General features: G+C 48.4%; 1 protein-coding gene across 7 annotated transcripts in view; it reads left to right on the plus strand.

The window, feature by feature from the left end:
- The first annotated feature begins 233 nt into the window (after positions 1–233).
- Positions 234–16,950, plus strand: part of EPHA10 (EPH receptor A10) — a 116,144-nt gene continuing 99,427 nt past the window's right edge. For all 7 annotated transcript variants that reach the window (XM_043532330.1, XM_037881953.2, XM_043532329.1 and 4 more), the window contains exon 1: positions 234–396. In XM_043532330.1, coding sequence (XP_043388265.1) covers positions 315–396 — 82 coding nt within the window. In that variant the 5' untranslated portion in view covers positions 234–314. The remainder of the gene's footprint in view (positions 397–16,950) is intronic.

The following is a 16,950-nucleotide window of genomic DNA, read 5'->3' on the forward strand; positions in this document are numbered from 1 at the left end:
CTTGCGTGCGGCCGCGCCCCCAATCGCCTCGCCCCTGCCGCGCCCCGCGCCGTGAGTGGCTGCTCCCCATCCTCGCCCCGCCCTTCCAGCGCGCCTGTCGCTGTGATTGGCCGGGGCCGGTCCTCGCCGCGCCCCCTCGCGCTCCGCCCCCCCTCCGCGCGTGGCCGCCCCTGCCCCCGCCCCCGGCCCCGATTGGCCCGGCGGCGGGGGGGCGGGGCGCGCGCCGAGGCGAGCGGGCCCGGCGGCGGGCGGGGGCGCGGCCGGGATGAGGGAGGCGGCAGCGGCAGCCGGGGCCGCGCGGAGTCGGCAGCACCATGGAGACGGGCGGAGGCGGCTTCCTCGTGCCGCTACTGCTGCTGCCGCTGCTGCTGCCGCCCGGGGCCGCCGCCGAGGAGGGTGAGTCCGGCCCGGGGGCGGGGGGCGAGCTGGGGGCGGGGGATCCGAGACGCGGGCAGGGGGGCAGGGGCAATGTGGGGGGGCTGGGCAGGGGCAATGTGTCGGGTGGGTGGGGCAGTGGGGGAGCAGGATGGGGAAGTGGGGGGCTGGGCAGGGGCAATGTATGGGGTCGATGCGGAAGTGAGGGGCTGGGCGGGGGCAATGGGCAGGGTGGATGGGGCAGTGGGGGGGAGGGCAGGGTGGATGGGGCAGTGGGGGGGAGGGCAGGGTGGATGGGGCAGTGGGGGGCTGGGAGGGGCAATGTGTAGGGTCGATGGGGCAGTGGGGGGGAAGGCAGGATGGGGAAGTGAGGGAGAGGGCAGGGACAATGTGTGGGGTGGATGGGGCAGTGGGGGGGAGGGCAGGGGCAATGTGTAGGGTGGATGGGGCAGTGGGGGGGAGGGCAGGATGGGGAAGTGGGGGGCTGGGCGGGGCGATGTGTAGGATGGATGGGGCAGTGGGGGGGAGGGCAGGGTGGATGGGGCAGTGGCAATGTGTCGGGTGGGTGGGGCAGTGGGGGGCTGGGCGGGGCGATGTGTAGGATGGATGGGGCAGTGGGGGGGCAGGATGGGGCAGTGGGGGGCTGGGCAGGGGCAATGTGTAGGGTGGATGGGGAAGTGGGGGGCTGGGCGGGGCGATGTGTAGGGTGGATGGGGCAGTGGGGGGGAGGGCAGGGTGGATGGGGCAGTGGCAATGTGGAGGAGAGGGTGAGTAGGGGCAGCGTGTGGGATGGGTGGGGAAGGGGCAATGGGGGGAGGTAGGGATGTGACAGCGAGTATCTGTCTGGGTGGGAGGATTGATTGTCATTGAGCCATGAGCTGGGCTCTGTCATGAACACCTTCAACCTCCCTGTGCCCCATGTGGTTCCTCCCAGCCTCCCTAGGAGGGTCCTTTGCCAAAACAGGTACATTGAAGAGAGGGGAACAGTTTGGGGATGAGGCGATGGGGACTTGGGGGATACGATGAATAAAGAGTTTCTGCCATCTGCATATAAATAAAGTGTTTCCAGCATGTTTATAAATAGTTGTTGTCGTAAATTGCATTTCCTGAGTGTCCCTATAAACAGCAGCCAGTCCTCATCCTCCTTTCCCTTCCCCTGAGCAGAAAGGAGAGTAGCTGGAGGCTGGGATCAGGGGAGTGGAGTCTGCAAGAAGCCTTCCTTTCTGTGGGGAGTCTGTCCTGGACTCAGGTTGCTCATCCCTTCCCCCTAGACTCGGTACCTGTTCCTTTTCTATCTTATGCCTGGAGATTCCTTGCACAGATAATTCTCTTTGGCACGTGCAGCTTTACAAGGAGCCCCTGGTTCTTCGTGCTAGTTTTGTATGCTATGTGAAGAGAAAAGGCAGAATGGGGAAAAGCAAGCTGGTTGCTCAAAAAGTCAACAGCTGGGAGGGTACACATGTTTCCCAGTCTGCCTCCAAGATCCAAAACCTCTGCAGACTATTATTCTGGCTGTGTGAACTCCTCCTGGTTCATAATGTATGGGATCAGTATCTAGAGAGAACATATATAATGTGAAATCATGGTAGAGCTGTCAATTTGTGGTTGTAAAGATGTGAATTTTTAGTATTGTACTTGTGCTATTGTGGGGACAATAGACCATGTGATGGTAGGTGAGTTTCGTTAGGCTGTGCAGTTATCATTCCCTTCTTAACTGACAGAATAACACAGAGAGACACGGTGGGTGAGGTAATACCTTTTATTGGACCGACTTCTATTGGTGAGAGAGACGAGGTTTTGAGCGTACACAGAGCTCTTCCTCCGGTCTGGCCTGAAGAACAGAATAACAGAGGCTACAGCCAGAGATGGGAAGAGGTTGCAGTGTAGTCTGGCCAAATCAGTGAATTTTCATTTCCTCCGTCCCTGGACCTATAAAGTCTAATTTAGCTGAGAGATGTGTGTAGCTTAAAGATTTCGACAGCAGTTTTATGGTTTCCAGGAACAAAGAATCGAAAGCTTCCATCCTTCTCTGATTAATTCTTACTGTGTTTGCTGGGTTGTAATCCCATCACTTAAGGAGAGTGTAGAAGATGGACACCTGGTGATGTGAACAGTAGAGTCACTACTATCTCTAAATTCCAAGGCAGACTGGCTGACGTTGTGGATAATCTGGTAAACTAAACCATGTAGATTGTGTACTTTACGCACAATTGTCATTCAGGTGAACTAACATGAGGTACTAGTATAGAGCTTGTAATTAGTGCTCTAACCAGTCTGTCCTTGTATCATTGGTGAATAATGCACTAAGTGAGAACATGATATATGACTTAGGCCCTATGTGATAAAAGGTCATAATTCAGGTAGCTATTGCAAGTTCCCCAATATGTTGTTGCTTGACTGGAGTTTTTTTTCCTCTTTGCTATGCACGTGTATAGTTGGAGAACAGTTCTGCTTTTCTGTGGTATGCAGAAGTTAATTTAGAGTCCCAAAATTCTCCTGTTTACATGACTAGAATATTCTCTGGAATGGAAACTCTAGATTCAATTCCTTTTCCTTTCTTGAATTAATCCAGAGGAGATCCTGGTAATAAAGTCTCGTCAAGTGTAGTTTGTTTTGAATTGAAATACTATTTCTGGCTGCTAATTTCCTGTATGTCTAGGTGCCACATGACTGCTATTGCATTAAACTGCACGACACAGCTCTGTTTTGTGTTGAAAAGTGTGAACTGCTGCTTCTGTTTCCATTGCCAATGCAGTGTGGGTTCTCTGGAGTCCTACACTTCAGAGCATGCTTCATTATGGGTTCCCTTTTGGCTTACAAAAAATGCCCCATGCATATTGTGTGTGGTTCCCCATCTGGTCACTTACCCAGCTGTGTATTTATCTGTAGATAGACATACAAGCTTGCCAACACTGGCTGCCTCCTCCAGGTGTTGAATAGATTACCAAGAGCAATGCTACAGACAGTGGATCTCACTGGAACTCTGCTGAGAGAGTTGAGTGTGCCCACCTCTGGGATGGGACAGTATCTGATAAAAATACACAACCCTGAGAGTGGAGAGGGGGAAGGAAAGTGAACTCCTGTAGGTTGGGACTGTGCTTGCTGTACTAAATTTATCCTGAGGCTTCAACCTTCTCTCTAATCCCCCCCATCCTCCTGCCCTTACCTCTGCCCACCTCAGCTGCTGCCCCTTCTTCGTACTTTTGGGTGATGATGCTCCCTGTGCCTGGAAAGACCCTCCCTCCCGCCATGCTCTTCATCACTGACCTCCCCTCCTGGACTGTCTTCTCCTCCTCCTAGCTCAGGCTCTGCTTAAAAGTATTTGAACAGATCAGATTTACTTCCCTCAGTTCCGCCTCTGTAAAGAGTGATGATAATCCTTCCTTTCTTGATGATAAATTCTTCAGGGCAGGGGCTGTCCCATGCTATGCTTGTGCAGTGCCCCGCACAGCAGGGGCTCTTACTGCTATTGTAATACTAATAACTGGCTTATATTTTAAGCTTCTTACCTTCTCCCTGTATCTATCACTCCTGTGTTCTATGCTTATCTTCTTTAGAAAGAGAGCTCCTTGGGGCAGTGACCCTCTCCTGCAATCCCTGGAAAATGCTGTGCAAAGCTCTGATGCTGCATTAATGGTTAACAATACAAATAACAGGATGCATGTTGATGCTATATTGAAAAGTGTGGTTCTGTCTAAGTGCTGTGATCACCTGGAAATTCTTGCTGGCAAGTTCCCTTTCTTTACACTTGGTTACACAGCAGCTCTCTGAACTTGCCTTCTGGAGGTACTTAAAAATGTCCTAGGAGGAAAACTCAGATAGACTGACTTTGTTCTAGGCTCATGTCTCTCACCCCTCTACCACCTTCCTGCTTTGTTTTCACACTCAAAACCATTGAATTCAATCTGTCTATAGCATATTGATCTGCTTTCTGCAATATTTTTCATTCAAATAAAGCAGACAAATAAATGGCTAGGAATTCATATACTTTTTTTCTAAATGAGCCCAGTGAAGCTTAATTTAACAGCCTTTGCATTTCTGAAGAGCTGTAGTTAAAATACACTAGAGTCACTAGTGTTGCGGAAATTCCCATTTACACCATGAAGATGGTGCTCAGTGTTGCACTGTGGTGTGAAGTGGCCCAAGCCCTAGAGGATGCTACGTGTTGTAGTTCTGTTCTCTCTAGAAATGGCATGGCAAGCTTGGTTTCTTTCCCCATTTTGCCTCTGCTTTCTGATTATGTTGCACTCTGCTTTTCCCCTAACATGGAGCTCTGTGCTCATGTTGGCCTGTGCTTTCCACTTGCATGGTTGTACTGATGGGTAGTGGTTTGATTTATCACTGATTGATCAATCTATTCTGTCCTGCAATTGCTTGATGCATTTACAAATTCCCATGGGGGAGAGGAGCCAGGACTCCTCTGAATGTCTGTGCCATTCCCTTCACAGCAGAGGGCCTTAGCATGGGAGGCTGGACAGTGAATCTAAGATCTGACACTTTAGGCAAGATAACATTTAGGGCTAAGTTATTGCTGGAAGAGCTACCATGCAACCATTTGGATCCGAGAGCTGTTGCTTTTAAAGACACGACCTGGTCCGCTGTACAGTAGTCTTCAGAATGCTACTTATTCTGTGGCATTCAGATTTGGCTCAGAAATCTTGTGCAATCTGTGCCTATAGTGTGGTTTGCTTGAAAGGAAACATTGAGTTCTGACTGTAACAGCAGCCTGGCCTCTCCTGCCGTTGTAGGTGAAATACACTCCTTTTGTAACTAAGAAGCAGTGGGGGACTTTCACATGCAGGAGCTGAATCCTAATCCTGGACTGTGTGAAGTTTCTCAGACTGAGAAGCAGTCCCTACACTGTTGAGAATGTTCCTGTATTGGGTTGCTCTGTTTCTTCTAGGACCATAGAAGAGTTGGCCACAATTGCTCTTGTTCAGTGGATGAAAACAAAGCTGAGCCCTGGTCTTGACCCCCTTTCTGTTCTGTGCAGCAAACCCTGATCCTGGCTGCATGGTAGAATTTGCCCATGGTGAATTCTGGGGGAGTTTGAAGTTAACTTTAACTTTGAAGTTAAAAAGTTCCTGGTGTTTTCAGTGCATCACAGTGTCTCTGTTCTAGCCTTCTCTCTTTCCTCTTGCCCCTTTCACAATTCATCCATGCCTAAAATACTGTATTGGTGCCCCAAATCTTATAGCGCTGTCCTTGTCACAATATCCCTCTGGGGGTGTGGTGGAAGCATCGGAGTCTGAACACAGTCCACCAAGAAAGCTTACGGTACGAGGATAGAAACATGCTGAAAGCCCAGCTGGATCTGGTTGTCGTGTGGTTGCAATGTTCATATTAACAAAGCCTGATTTAAACCTTGATCTGCAATTAAAATGACCCCCAACATCAAGCTGCAGTGCTGGTTTTCAGCCAAGATCATTTGACTGAACACTCTGGCTCATTTGAGACGGCTCCTCTGCCTGTCTTCCCCTCTCAGTAATTAGGGCAGGTGCAGTCCCTTGGAATAAGGCAGTTTGCTGTCTGCCAGCCTTGTATGTTTTTTAGCTTTGCTTCACTCTAGTGACGCCCTCTGGCGGCTGCAGCTTTTTCATTCCAAGTAATCCCACTGATTACACCTATTTAGTTCCTGACATGGGTTGCATTAACCTTGCCTGTTAGCCTCTGTCGGCTCCAACCTTTTGCTTTTCCTCTAGGAGCCTGAGGAATTTGAAACTTTCTGTTTACGCTACTCAGCCTTATGGGTAGGGAGACCAAAGAATGACTGTTTGTAGCTTTGTCGGTCCCAGTATGTTAGAGAGACCAGGTGGGTGAGGTAATATCTTTTATTGGACCAACCTCTGTTTGTCTCTCTCACCAGCTTCCGAGCTTACACAGAGCTCTTCTTCAAGTCTGGGAAACTCATTGATGAATTGATCATAATGCTCCTTTCTTGCCTTCGAGTCTACAAATCAAGGAGTCCTACGCTGACTGTGCTCTGGGATTGCTTTCATATTTAATGCCATAAATACCATGTCTAACTCATCTGCAGAACTTGGCATCACAGTGCTATGGAGCCTAGAGAGCCTTACTGCAGGATTTCGACCCTAGTGTACCGTAGTGTACATGGGGCCATGTATGTTAAACGGTGGTATCCCTACATTCCCATTGTTGGAAAGCTACTGAACTGTCACAGGTTTCAGAGGGGTACCCATGTCAGTCTATATCAGAAAAAAAACCTAAGGAGGACTTGTGGCACCTTAGAGACTAACACATTTATTTGGGCATAAGCTTTCGCGGGCTAAAACCCACTTCATCAGATGCATGCCTTTCACAGTGGCTTCACAATGAACTGGAAAATGAAAGGATTTTGCCCAATGTGCTAATTTAATTTCCTAGACACCTGCCTGTCTTTCTGGGTGTCCTCTCTCACTTTCCTGAGGTGATATGTACTTGGTGGGGATCAGTATTCACTTCTTGGCTTGCCCTATCTTTTTGCCACACTCCTTAGATGTCCAGGAGACAGAACCACTTGCCTTGAGAGGAAAAGAGCTTGAATGAATGTTGTTAGCAAGGAATGAATGGAATCCAACAGAATAAATGGATTCTTAGTCTCTGGATGATGATTATCAAGAGAGTTTGTATGCCTGTGTCTTCAAGATGTGTTTTTCAACAAGAGCCTCCTTATTACCCGGCTATATAAGGAATCTACAGGCAGATGAGACTCTGAAAGGCAGAAGGGAAAAACAGAGACAGAAGAGTGACACTCAAGTGTCTAACTATGACATACAAGAATTTTAAGGAACCCATGTAGCACTTCGGTCATCAGATTCCTAAGGCCTGCCAGGGATTCTCATCCTTCTACAACTCCTATAACCAGACATTAGCATCAGTTCAGTCATCCAGGGCCGAGTTCAGGTGTGCAAGGTATAGTGCTGCACAGAGCTCTCCCAAACATGGGCAGAGCTAAGTTGTCCTTGACTATGTATTCTGCCTCTTTTTTTAGAAGCATTGGAACAGATGTGTACATAAAACTGCCCGGCAGTCCAGAAATTGTCAGCATTAACCCTTTACAGTCTCTGTCCCAAGCCCACACCTTCAAGCATAGCTGCACTCTGTCTGGACCAATAGCTCCATCTCAGCCAAGACAAAGAGATTTTGAGTATCAATCCTGAGCTGTGACAGTTTCATGGCACCAGAGACCCAGGGGCCAGTCTGATAAAGGAGGTTTCATTATTCTGTTCAGATGTCTCTCAGCCATTGCTATTACACTGTGATAAAGTGCCCTCCTCCAGCATCTGCAAATCCTTCATAGAGTAAGTTAGTGGGAGCAGACACAGTTACAGCAAGGCTTACGATTTAAAATAATAGACCATCATAAAAGTAGTTTATTGCACCAATATGGAGGTTTTCACACACTCCGGTTTTTGCAGAGTAAGAGCTCTGGCTATTCAGCTCCACTGATTTCACAAATTAAACAGAGTTGCCATCCCTTGTGCTGCATCAGAGAGCAGGGTTATTTTTATTCAATCTAACACAGCTCGTAGGTCAACTCTACTCCCTCTTGGCAGGAGAGAGTTAGCATTGTACAGCCAGAAGCAGTAGTGGGGGAGAATCACTGTCCTCTTAACCCTCAAGCAAAACACAAGAAAGGTGAAAGCCTCTATTGCAGTTAGCCCCATGAATGAGCCACCCACACGATGGACTGTGCTCCCAGGAGACTGACTGGAAACTCAAGAAATTGGAACAACAGCGTCTCTGTGCAAACCTACTTTATTGGCCGCCTAGTAGGACTATCCCAGCACATTTCTCTCAAAGCGGGTTGTCACTTAGATGGTTTGAGCTCCTGGGCCCAACTATCTCCAAACAGAATACCTGCAGCTCCTGCTAGGGCCAACCTCCCAGCGACCAGGGGTCATAGTTAGACAGTTGAGTGTCACTCTTCTCTCTGGATTTTTCTCTTCTATCTTTCAGTGTCTCAGACATCTGCCTGCAGATTCCTTATACATCTGATTCATAAGGAAACTTTTGTCCAAGCACACATTTCGAAGACTCTGTCCTCAGGAGGCTGCCCAACATGCTAGGGGGCTTGATGATCATCACTGAGAGACTGAACCAGTTTATTTTATTGGATTCCACTAGTCCCTCGCTTGACGACAATGTTCATTCTAGCTCTGTTGCTCTGGAGATGAGGGCATCTGTTTCCTGGCCTCCAAAGGAGTGTGATTCTAGGAGAGGGAATGCCAATCCAATAAGTTAGCAAGTATTCAACAACTCTGCTGCTCAGTTAAATTTGGGAGTTGGTGCCATAGCAACTGTTACGGTATGGCTTAGCCTTCTCTATGCTGAGCTGGTCAGACAGTTTGAGGCCAGAAGGGACCCAAGATCATTTAGTCTGACCTCATGCATGGCTCAGGCCACCAACGCCCACATGCTAAACTCAACAACCAAAATTAGGCCATATTATCACAGCCCACAGGAGACTAGACTGTTACGTGCCGCAAGCAGAGAATAGGAGGGACTGAGGTGCACCAAAGCCCGAGACGCATTCAGTTGGCAGGGAATTGATTGAGAGAGATACCCGGATAATCCTGGCAAGTGACCCTCACGCCATGCTGCAGAGGAAAGCAAAAACCCCCTCAGATCACAGCCAGTCCAACCTGGGAGCAATCCGTTAGACCCTGAGCATGTCAGCAAGAACCAACGAGGCAAGTATCTGAGAGAGGATGCTCGCCTGCCCACCCGTCCAGTGTTCTACCTCCAGCCAGGGCCATCTCAGAAGAAGAAGAACAAAAAGCTTGCTCCAGAATACATTTTGGGGGGGGAATACCTTCCTGACCCCTGCGGGTAACTAGCTAAGTCCTGAAGCATGAGATTTTTAGGAACATAAGGCATGAACCAGAAGAGACCCCAAAGGCAGCTGACCCCTGCTCTCCCCCCAATCACAAGCAACCCTGCCATCAGGGCCGGATTAATGCAGGGGCTTTAGGGGCTGCAGCCCAGGGCCTCAGGCTAAAGGGGGCCCTGCATAAATAAATCCATAATTATATACAATTCAGTGGTCACCAACCCGTCGATCCTGGAGCTTCTGCTCTGCCAATGGGAGCGGTGGGGGTGGCACTTGCGGGTGCGGGCAGCGCAGAGATACACGCTGTCTCCCTCTCCTCCTCCCCCTCTACTGCCAGGGGCGCGCAGAGATGTGCCAGCAGTCACGTGCTTCTGGGAGTGGCGTGGGGGTATGGCAGGCAGGGCAGCCTGCCTGAGCCCTGTTGTGTTGCCGGCCGGGAGCCACCTGTGATAAGTGCCTCCCAGCCAGAGCCTGCACCTCGCACCCCCTCCTGCACCCCAACCCTCTGCCCCAGGTCAGAATCTTCTCCTGCACCAAACTCCCTGCCAGAGCCAACACCCCTCACCCTCTCCTGCACCCCAACATTCTGCCCCAGCCTGGAGCCCCCTCCTGCACCCACACTCCCTCCCAAAAAGAAACTAATATAACAGCTGTTCTAAGGTAAGACGTAGGCTATTTTGAATTAACTATATTCTACGTTTTAAGACTGAAATGTAACCACAGAACGGCTTTATGTTAATTAAAAGGCACGTTTAGTATAGCGTTAGTAGCCTTGATGCCATAATTGTGATCATTTTATTTTAATTTAGGAAGAAGACTTGTATACAGGGGCCCCACACAATCTAGTAGCCCCGGGCCCACAGGAGAGTTAATCTGGCCCTGCCTGCTCTATAATCCCACTCCAATTTGTTCAGAACTTAAGTACCAGGTTGTATTAGATGGGAAATATCAGGTTCTCAGTGCTGGGGAAGATGCTGCTTGTGTGTAGGTTCTGCAAAGTACATAACGCAGCCAAAGTGTGGGATGGAATATAGGTCTGGAGTTCTGGCATGCTGTGTGCTTTACCTGGCAAACTAGGTAAAGTAGGTTGGTCAGAAAGACCTGGAGCTCTTGGGGAACCTGGCTGCACAGTCCCTCGAACAACCAGCTTGAAGATACCATTGGAGTCCCCGTTACAAAGTTACCTGGTGGATGTGGTGCACCCTGTGATACTTGAATTAGCCAGCAGAGCATGCTGAACGACACTGGCATCGGCTGGCCAGCTGGTATTCAGAGAGCATTCAGTCTTCAGCAGACCGCTGAGCTCCCATTGCCCTGTGGGGACTCCAGGAAGAAGGAATGACTATGTATATGTTTAACCTTCTGCTCTGCCAAACACATGCAGTCAGTGCTCCCCATGGGGCTCAGTTACTAAGGCAGGTAATCTTGGTAGCGCAGACACCTGTGCTTCACTGGAATCCATGCACGCTGACAGGCGATGATAAACTCTCCTGAAATTGAGAAATCCAAGAATTCACCATCAAACGATTTATAAATGATGTGATTTTTCCAAAACATCCCTTTGTGTTTTTCTAAATATTACAACACTGGCCATCTCTGTCTCTCTAGGTTCATGTTCTATGACAAGCTAAATGTTCTCTGAAATAAAGCAGAATTTTCTGCACCTTGGGGTGTTCTGTAGCCCATGGATGAGTGGGAAGAGTAGAGCTGCAGCCTAATGCAAGGGGAAGGATGGGCAGGATAAAGCATGTGGGATGCTGGCTTCTGAGACTCCCATCCTGTCTCTTTTCTTGGCACACTTCAGAACTAGTGTCAATGCCTATGGGACGGTATTCAGAACAGGCATGCATCTGGGATTTTGGAAGGTGAAAGGTAGATCGTATGGTTTGAGAGGGGAAGGAGGGTCAGGGAGCAGCTAAAGCAACAGTGTGGGATACTGGGGTCTGAGAAAGCTCCCACTTGTTCCTGTGGCTAGGAGCCCTGGGGCTTGGGACATGGAGTTGTGGTGTGTATGAGAAGATGGAGTCAAGGAGCACAGAGGACTGTACCCAGAGGGGCCCCACAGAGATTTCTGGGACTTAAATTTACTGTACTTGTTACTCCACTGCAGCTCTGAAAGCTGATTTGCATATGCCTGCTTTCTTAGCTACTGTGCAGTGGTAGCACTAAAGAGAGATCTGAAATCTCAATACTTTCCTGTCGTGTTGTGGTGCTGGCAAGGAGCAAACGAGCGCTTTGCTGTGCTTTGAAAAACATGCTTTATTGCCACTCCACCAGGAAACAATATTTGAACATCTCATTAGCTTTTAAGGCCTCTCTTGTATGTGTTTTTATTCTCTTATCCAGATGTGCATATATTTGCTTAATTTCTCTATTAAGCTTCAGTACCAGAAACATCTGTCTCTTTGGTCTTTGGAGATCGTCTCTCCCAGGGGATCTCTCTTCAAATGGCAGCACAAGTGGATTTTATAAATATAATTTAAAAGGGCAAATAATTAATTTTGTAAAGTATTGATTGCTCCTTTGAGAGCTCCCTAATACAATCATGATGTTCTGTTACCTGATACCAGATCTGATCAATCAGCGGGTCCCTTGGAGAGGGGATTACATATTCCATTACATTTCAGTTACAATACAGCCAAATGGACTGCATACAAATTTGCCTAGCAGGTACGATGATGTGTTGCAAATGTGGAAGTCAGCAGCATTGCCTATTGGTTGAAGCATGTGCTGCAGGAAGGAGAGAATCTAGCTTCTGTTCCTGGCTCTAGAACAAACACGATGTGTCTCGGAGAAGTCTCTTCCCGTTGTCGGCTGAGCGTGACACCCACTTAGGTCTGACACACTTGAGTTTATTCATTCAAACCTTTGTTTGCAATCCCAAGGCATGCTTCTGGTTCAATCACTATTAAAGTAATGAATGACAGATATACAGAAAAAGACAATGGCCAGCTATTTTCTCCTGGGGCATCAGCGGGTCACAGTGGGTTTCTCCTACAAAGCTCTGACAATCTATTCTGTATTATGCGCATCCAAATTGCGTATTCATTAGTTCTCTTCCAATCACCATTAAGTATCATGAATATTACATATCTTATGTAACTCATACAGTACATGTATAAACTTTAATTGGCATAACTTCTGTTTATCTTTGCTATTTTCCTTTTGTTATTTCTCTTATCTAATTGCTTTATTACCATTGATCATGTAAATTTGGCCAGGTCACTTTGACCCTTTACTTAGTAGGGACTTTTTACCTGTTTTTCTGTAATTGTCTCTTGGCAGTACATTTTGCGTATCTGTTGTCCCAATAACTCCCTTCAGTTTCTGTAATATCTGTGGTCAAAACATCCCCTTTGTCCTATGCAGCCTCGGCTGTAAGCAAGTTTGCTGACTAAGAAGCTCACTAAGAATACACTCGAGTCAAACAAAGCTGAAGCCAGCCAGTCAGTACAAACATCACCTTCGTCTGTCCAAACTTACTCAGCGGACGTGACTTATAGCACTTCTCATGACCTTCTTTGCCTCTGTTCCTTCATCTGTAAGGCGAGGACAATGTGCTCCTCCCAGGGATGATGTGTGGCTTCATTCATTACTGCTTGTAGAGTGCTTTTGAGGCCTTCAGTAGAAAGGTGCTAGAGGACAATGAGTTGTTAGTGTAAATTGTGTGGTGGTCCACATTATTGGCTGTTTTCCTTGTTAGCCTCTGTGTCTGTCACACTTTGTTGCAATTAAATCCAAAGCAGCCCAGAGTAACACTGTTGAGGCAGGGAAGGAAACCCGATGGCGCTTCCTCTTTACCCTCCACCCATCTCTTCCACACACCCATTTTACTTCTAATACTGTAAGACTCGGTTATGGGCATGTAATGATGCTGCTAGCTGGGTTGTCCATGAGGAGTGAACCCAAGATCTGTAGATTTAAAAGCATGAGCAGGTACTGCCAGAACTCCAGGTCTGTGTCTATTAGCTGGAGGTAACAGCAGCCTCATACCTACCCCTGCCGAACCCCAAAAGGGACACAGAGCCAAACTGTGTTAACATGGGTTATGTGCAGATGAAATCTGGATCTTTTGCCTAATAATCCCCCTGGAATTGTGGGTACAGTGAGGTCGCTAGAGTATGTCCTGCTGACATTTTTAACCACAAAGAGCTCTGTCTGGAGAGGGCAGAAGAGAGTCTAAAAAAGTGATGTGAAAACTGAGTCCCCTCTCCTTCCCCCCCCCCCCCCCCCCCCCCCCAAATCAGAAACCCCTGAACCTAGAAGAAGAAACTCGCTGCCAGTGACTTGCTCTTGCAGTCTGTTTCTTAAATTGTCATTCATTTGTTGAGGGTTTTTATTCATCGCTCTAGATTTTAAAATAATGAATGCCCCATTACTGGGCTATTTGGTGATTATGTAAATAGTCCCACGAGTGTGGTGAATAACAATAATAATTCCTCTAAACTCAATTGTGATCTGGAAATACAGGTGCCTCATTTGCACATTCTCAGCTTGAAATGAAGCTGCAGACCATGAAATGCAGGGAGGGAGGTTATTTGCGAGAAGTACTGGTTTTGTCAGAATTTGTTGCTGTAAATAATTTCAGCACAGCTGTAATCCACTCTCCTATAATGTAGGAAAAGAGCATTATCTGAACTGTGCCCAGTGGATTGTGGCCAATTTGATTGGGTTCTGGAGTAAAATGTATTGTCTGCATTGTAACCAACACCCCGCTGCAAATGAATGATTTGAGGATGGAGAGAGTCAAGGTTTGTTTTCAGTTCACTCTGAACTTCACTTCTTACAGATTATATTTCTTTTAAGTATTGCTTATTGTGCTGTCCAGAAACAGCCCTGTCTCTCAATTTGCTGCTCAGATACTGAGAAGCCTAATGCTGCTAAGCACCGTTGGTGGTGATCAGTGGAATTTATGAAGTGGTACAATATGGTGGGTATGGCAGGGGGCATAGCAAACGACCAAATCAGCAGTAATATCATTTGATGGAAGAACGAGCATCTGCTAGGAATGCACAGCAGAGGCTGGCAATTTAAGGCTCACAGATAACTAAACTTGATGGTGGGGGGGAATTCTGCATGTGAATTAAAACTTCTTTGATTCTATGGAAACCGAAGGTAGAGATGCGACTAGTCATTCTCTGCTATTGAGAGCAAGCAGGTCATGAACTGTATTTTGTCTGAATCTCCTGGTTCCCCTCCCCTCTTTCCTATTCCCTCCCCCCCCCCCCCCCTTCTCAGGTTGGCTTGGGAATCCCTTATTCTCTGGGGAAAACTTTATACCAAGGATATTTTTTAGTCATGGGTATTTTTAGTAAAAGTCATGGACAGGTCACGGGCAGTAAACAAAAATTCACGGTCCATGACTTTTACTATATACCCCTAACTAAAACTTGGGTCGGGGGGAGGACGGGGGTGTTGGGGGGTGTGGTCCGGGACTCCCACTGGTGCTGGGATGGGGGGAGGGTTGGCGGGGCTGGCAGGTTCCCTACCCGGCTCCAACCAGCATGTTCCTGTAGCTCCTAGGGGGAGGGGTGGCGGCTGGGGGGCTCCCTGTGCTGCTTCCGCCACAAGCGCCGGCTCCACAGCTCCCACTGGCCAGGAACCACAGCCAATGGGAGCTGTGGGGTGGTGCCTGAGGTTGCGGGCAGCGCATGGAGCCCCCTGGCTGCTCAACCTGGTAGCTGCAGGGACATGCCGGTGGGAGCCGGGGAGCCCCCCTCCCAGGTTAGCGCCACCCCCCCCAGCCCTGAGCCCCCTCCCACGCGCCCAAACTGCTGCTGCCGGCCCAGGTTGCTGCAGAAGTCATGGAGGTCACAGAATCCATGACTTCCATGGCCTCCGTGACAGACATGCAGCCTTACTCATGAGGGAATCCGTAATGGAAAAAAAACATTTTAATTATTGTCTGTTAACTGAATAAACAAGCTACCCTCTGTTTGTCTGTGACGGAAGTTATAGCCATAAATTCCTGAGAGCTTAATATCTTCATTGTATCCGTTTAAATGTTTGACAGTCTTTATATTCCAAAGTGGGTGTTAAAAATGAACATTTTAATGACTATTGGTGATAGTCTCTTCTAATAAAAGGCCCGTGTGCCACACATACACCTGTGAAATGTTTATCACTGTGATAAAAATGCAGATGGTTCCAGCCTATTATTTTTGGCATGAGCCTGTAGGAGATTAGCCTTTATACCCTGTTAGTTTTAGAGGGAATCCCACTGCAGAGAGATGGGGTCTTTATGACTTTCAGACGGGGGAGTGAGTTTGACCCTGCCTCTCTCGGGTACTCTGCCAAGAGACCTGGTTCACTTCTACACTGGAACAAATGAATGACTTGGTATATCCCCGGCATGGAAACTACAGCTATTGAGAGTAGAAAAGACCTGCTAGGTCATCTCGACCGTCCCAGGATCTGTCCCTGCTGGTGACCTGTGGTGTTTGGCCATTACACAGGGGAATCGAAGTGGGCGTTCATGTTTAGTGTAAAATGATATCTAGTATCTGAGGCCTGGTGGTGGCAATGGTGCATTTGGAAAAGGCAGCACCGTTTTCCAGTGTGTCGGAAACTGACCTCGCCCAACCCCTTTTGAGTAACTCGGATCAGAAAGTGGGGAAATTTCCAGCAATTCTGCCGTTGTAAAGGTTTTGATGTTTGTAAAGTGGAACACCGTGCTTTGCTCCAAGGAGATGGGTGGGTTAACCTGACCTAATCTCAAGCATTAAAGTCAATTTCAATGTGGTATTTAATGTCAAGTGGTTGTCATGGGAGTAGTACTGAAAATCACTTGTTGTAATGTTGTGATATTTCTAGACCAGACTTACACATGTGAGTCATGTCCCTTGGCTGATATTTTGGTTGTAGTATGAAGGGCTCTGTTGCAAGGCACTACACAGAGGCCAATGCTTAGGTGTCTTTAGCTAGCTAAAGGTTTTTCTACTAGTACCCATCACCATGGTATCTGAGCGTTTTGAACTTCTGGGATGAAAGCTGTGCCTCACTGAAGTTAGTGGGACTTTTGCCATGACCTCAGTGACACCAGCATTTCACCACTGAGATGTAATTTTGTGCTATAATGTGTATCCTGGGGTGGTTCTTGCCACAGTAAAATAGACCACCCTCATAGCTACAATTACAAGGTAGCTGGGTAGGGCTGCTGAAGCTTGGTGAGGCAGCTCTACCATCGCTGGCTCGTCAGAGGTACACAGGAAAGATTGTAGAAATGAGATTAAAGACTCCACATTAGCAGTACAGTACAGACCCGTTTACGCGCGAATCCGCTGAACGTGCGGTAGCGCCATGCCTCCCAGTGCTACCTATTTCACACACCAGACTCGTGAACACGCGATACAGGAAGTTGCTATGTCGTGCTAGAGGTTTGCTCACTAACTCACTGACATAGCAATCGACAGGAAGTGCGGAGCGGAAACATGTTGTACGTCTTTACCGCTGACGGGGAGGGAGAAGGGGCAGCAACGTTAAAGCGCTGCCGTGGCAAAGGACCCTGCAGCGCTTTAAGGTCCCTGCCCCTTTTGCCCCCCATCGGCTGCCGACGGGTGGGGGGGCAAAGGGAGCAGCTGCCCCGGGACTGGCGATTTAAGCAGCAGCAGCGGTGTTGGGAGCCCTGGGCCCTTTAAATCACCACGGGAACCCCGGGCAGCGCGGACCAGGTGGCCTGGAAGGGCTGGCTGGGGGATGCTGACCCCTAGCCCCGCCTCTTCTGCTGGAGGCCCTGCCCCTTC

This window comes from Chelonia mydas, chromosome 19, assembly GCF_015237465.2.
Source record: "Chelonia mydas isolate rCheMyd1 chromosome 19, rCheMyd1.pri.v2, whole genome shotgun sequence".
Classification (NCBI taxonomy): domain Eukaryota; kingdom Metazoa; phylum Chordata; order Testudines; family Cheloniidae; genus Chelonia; species Chelonia mydas.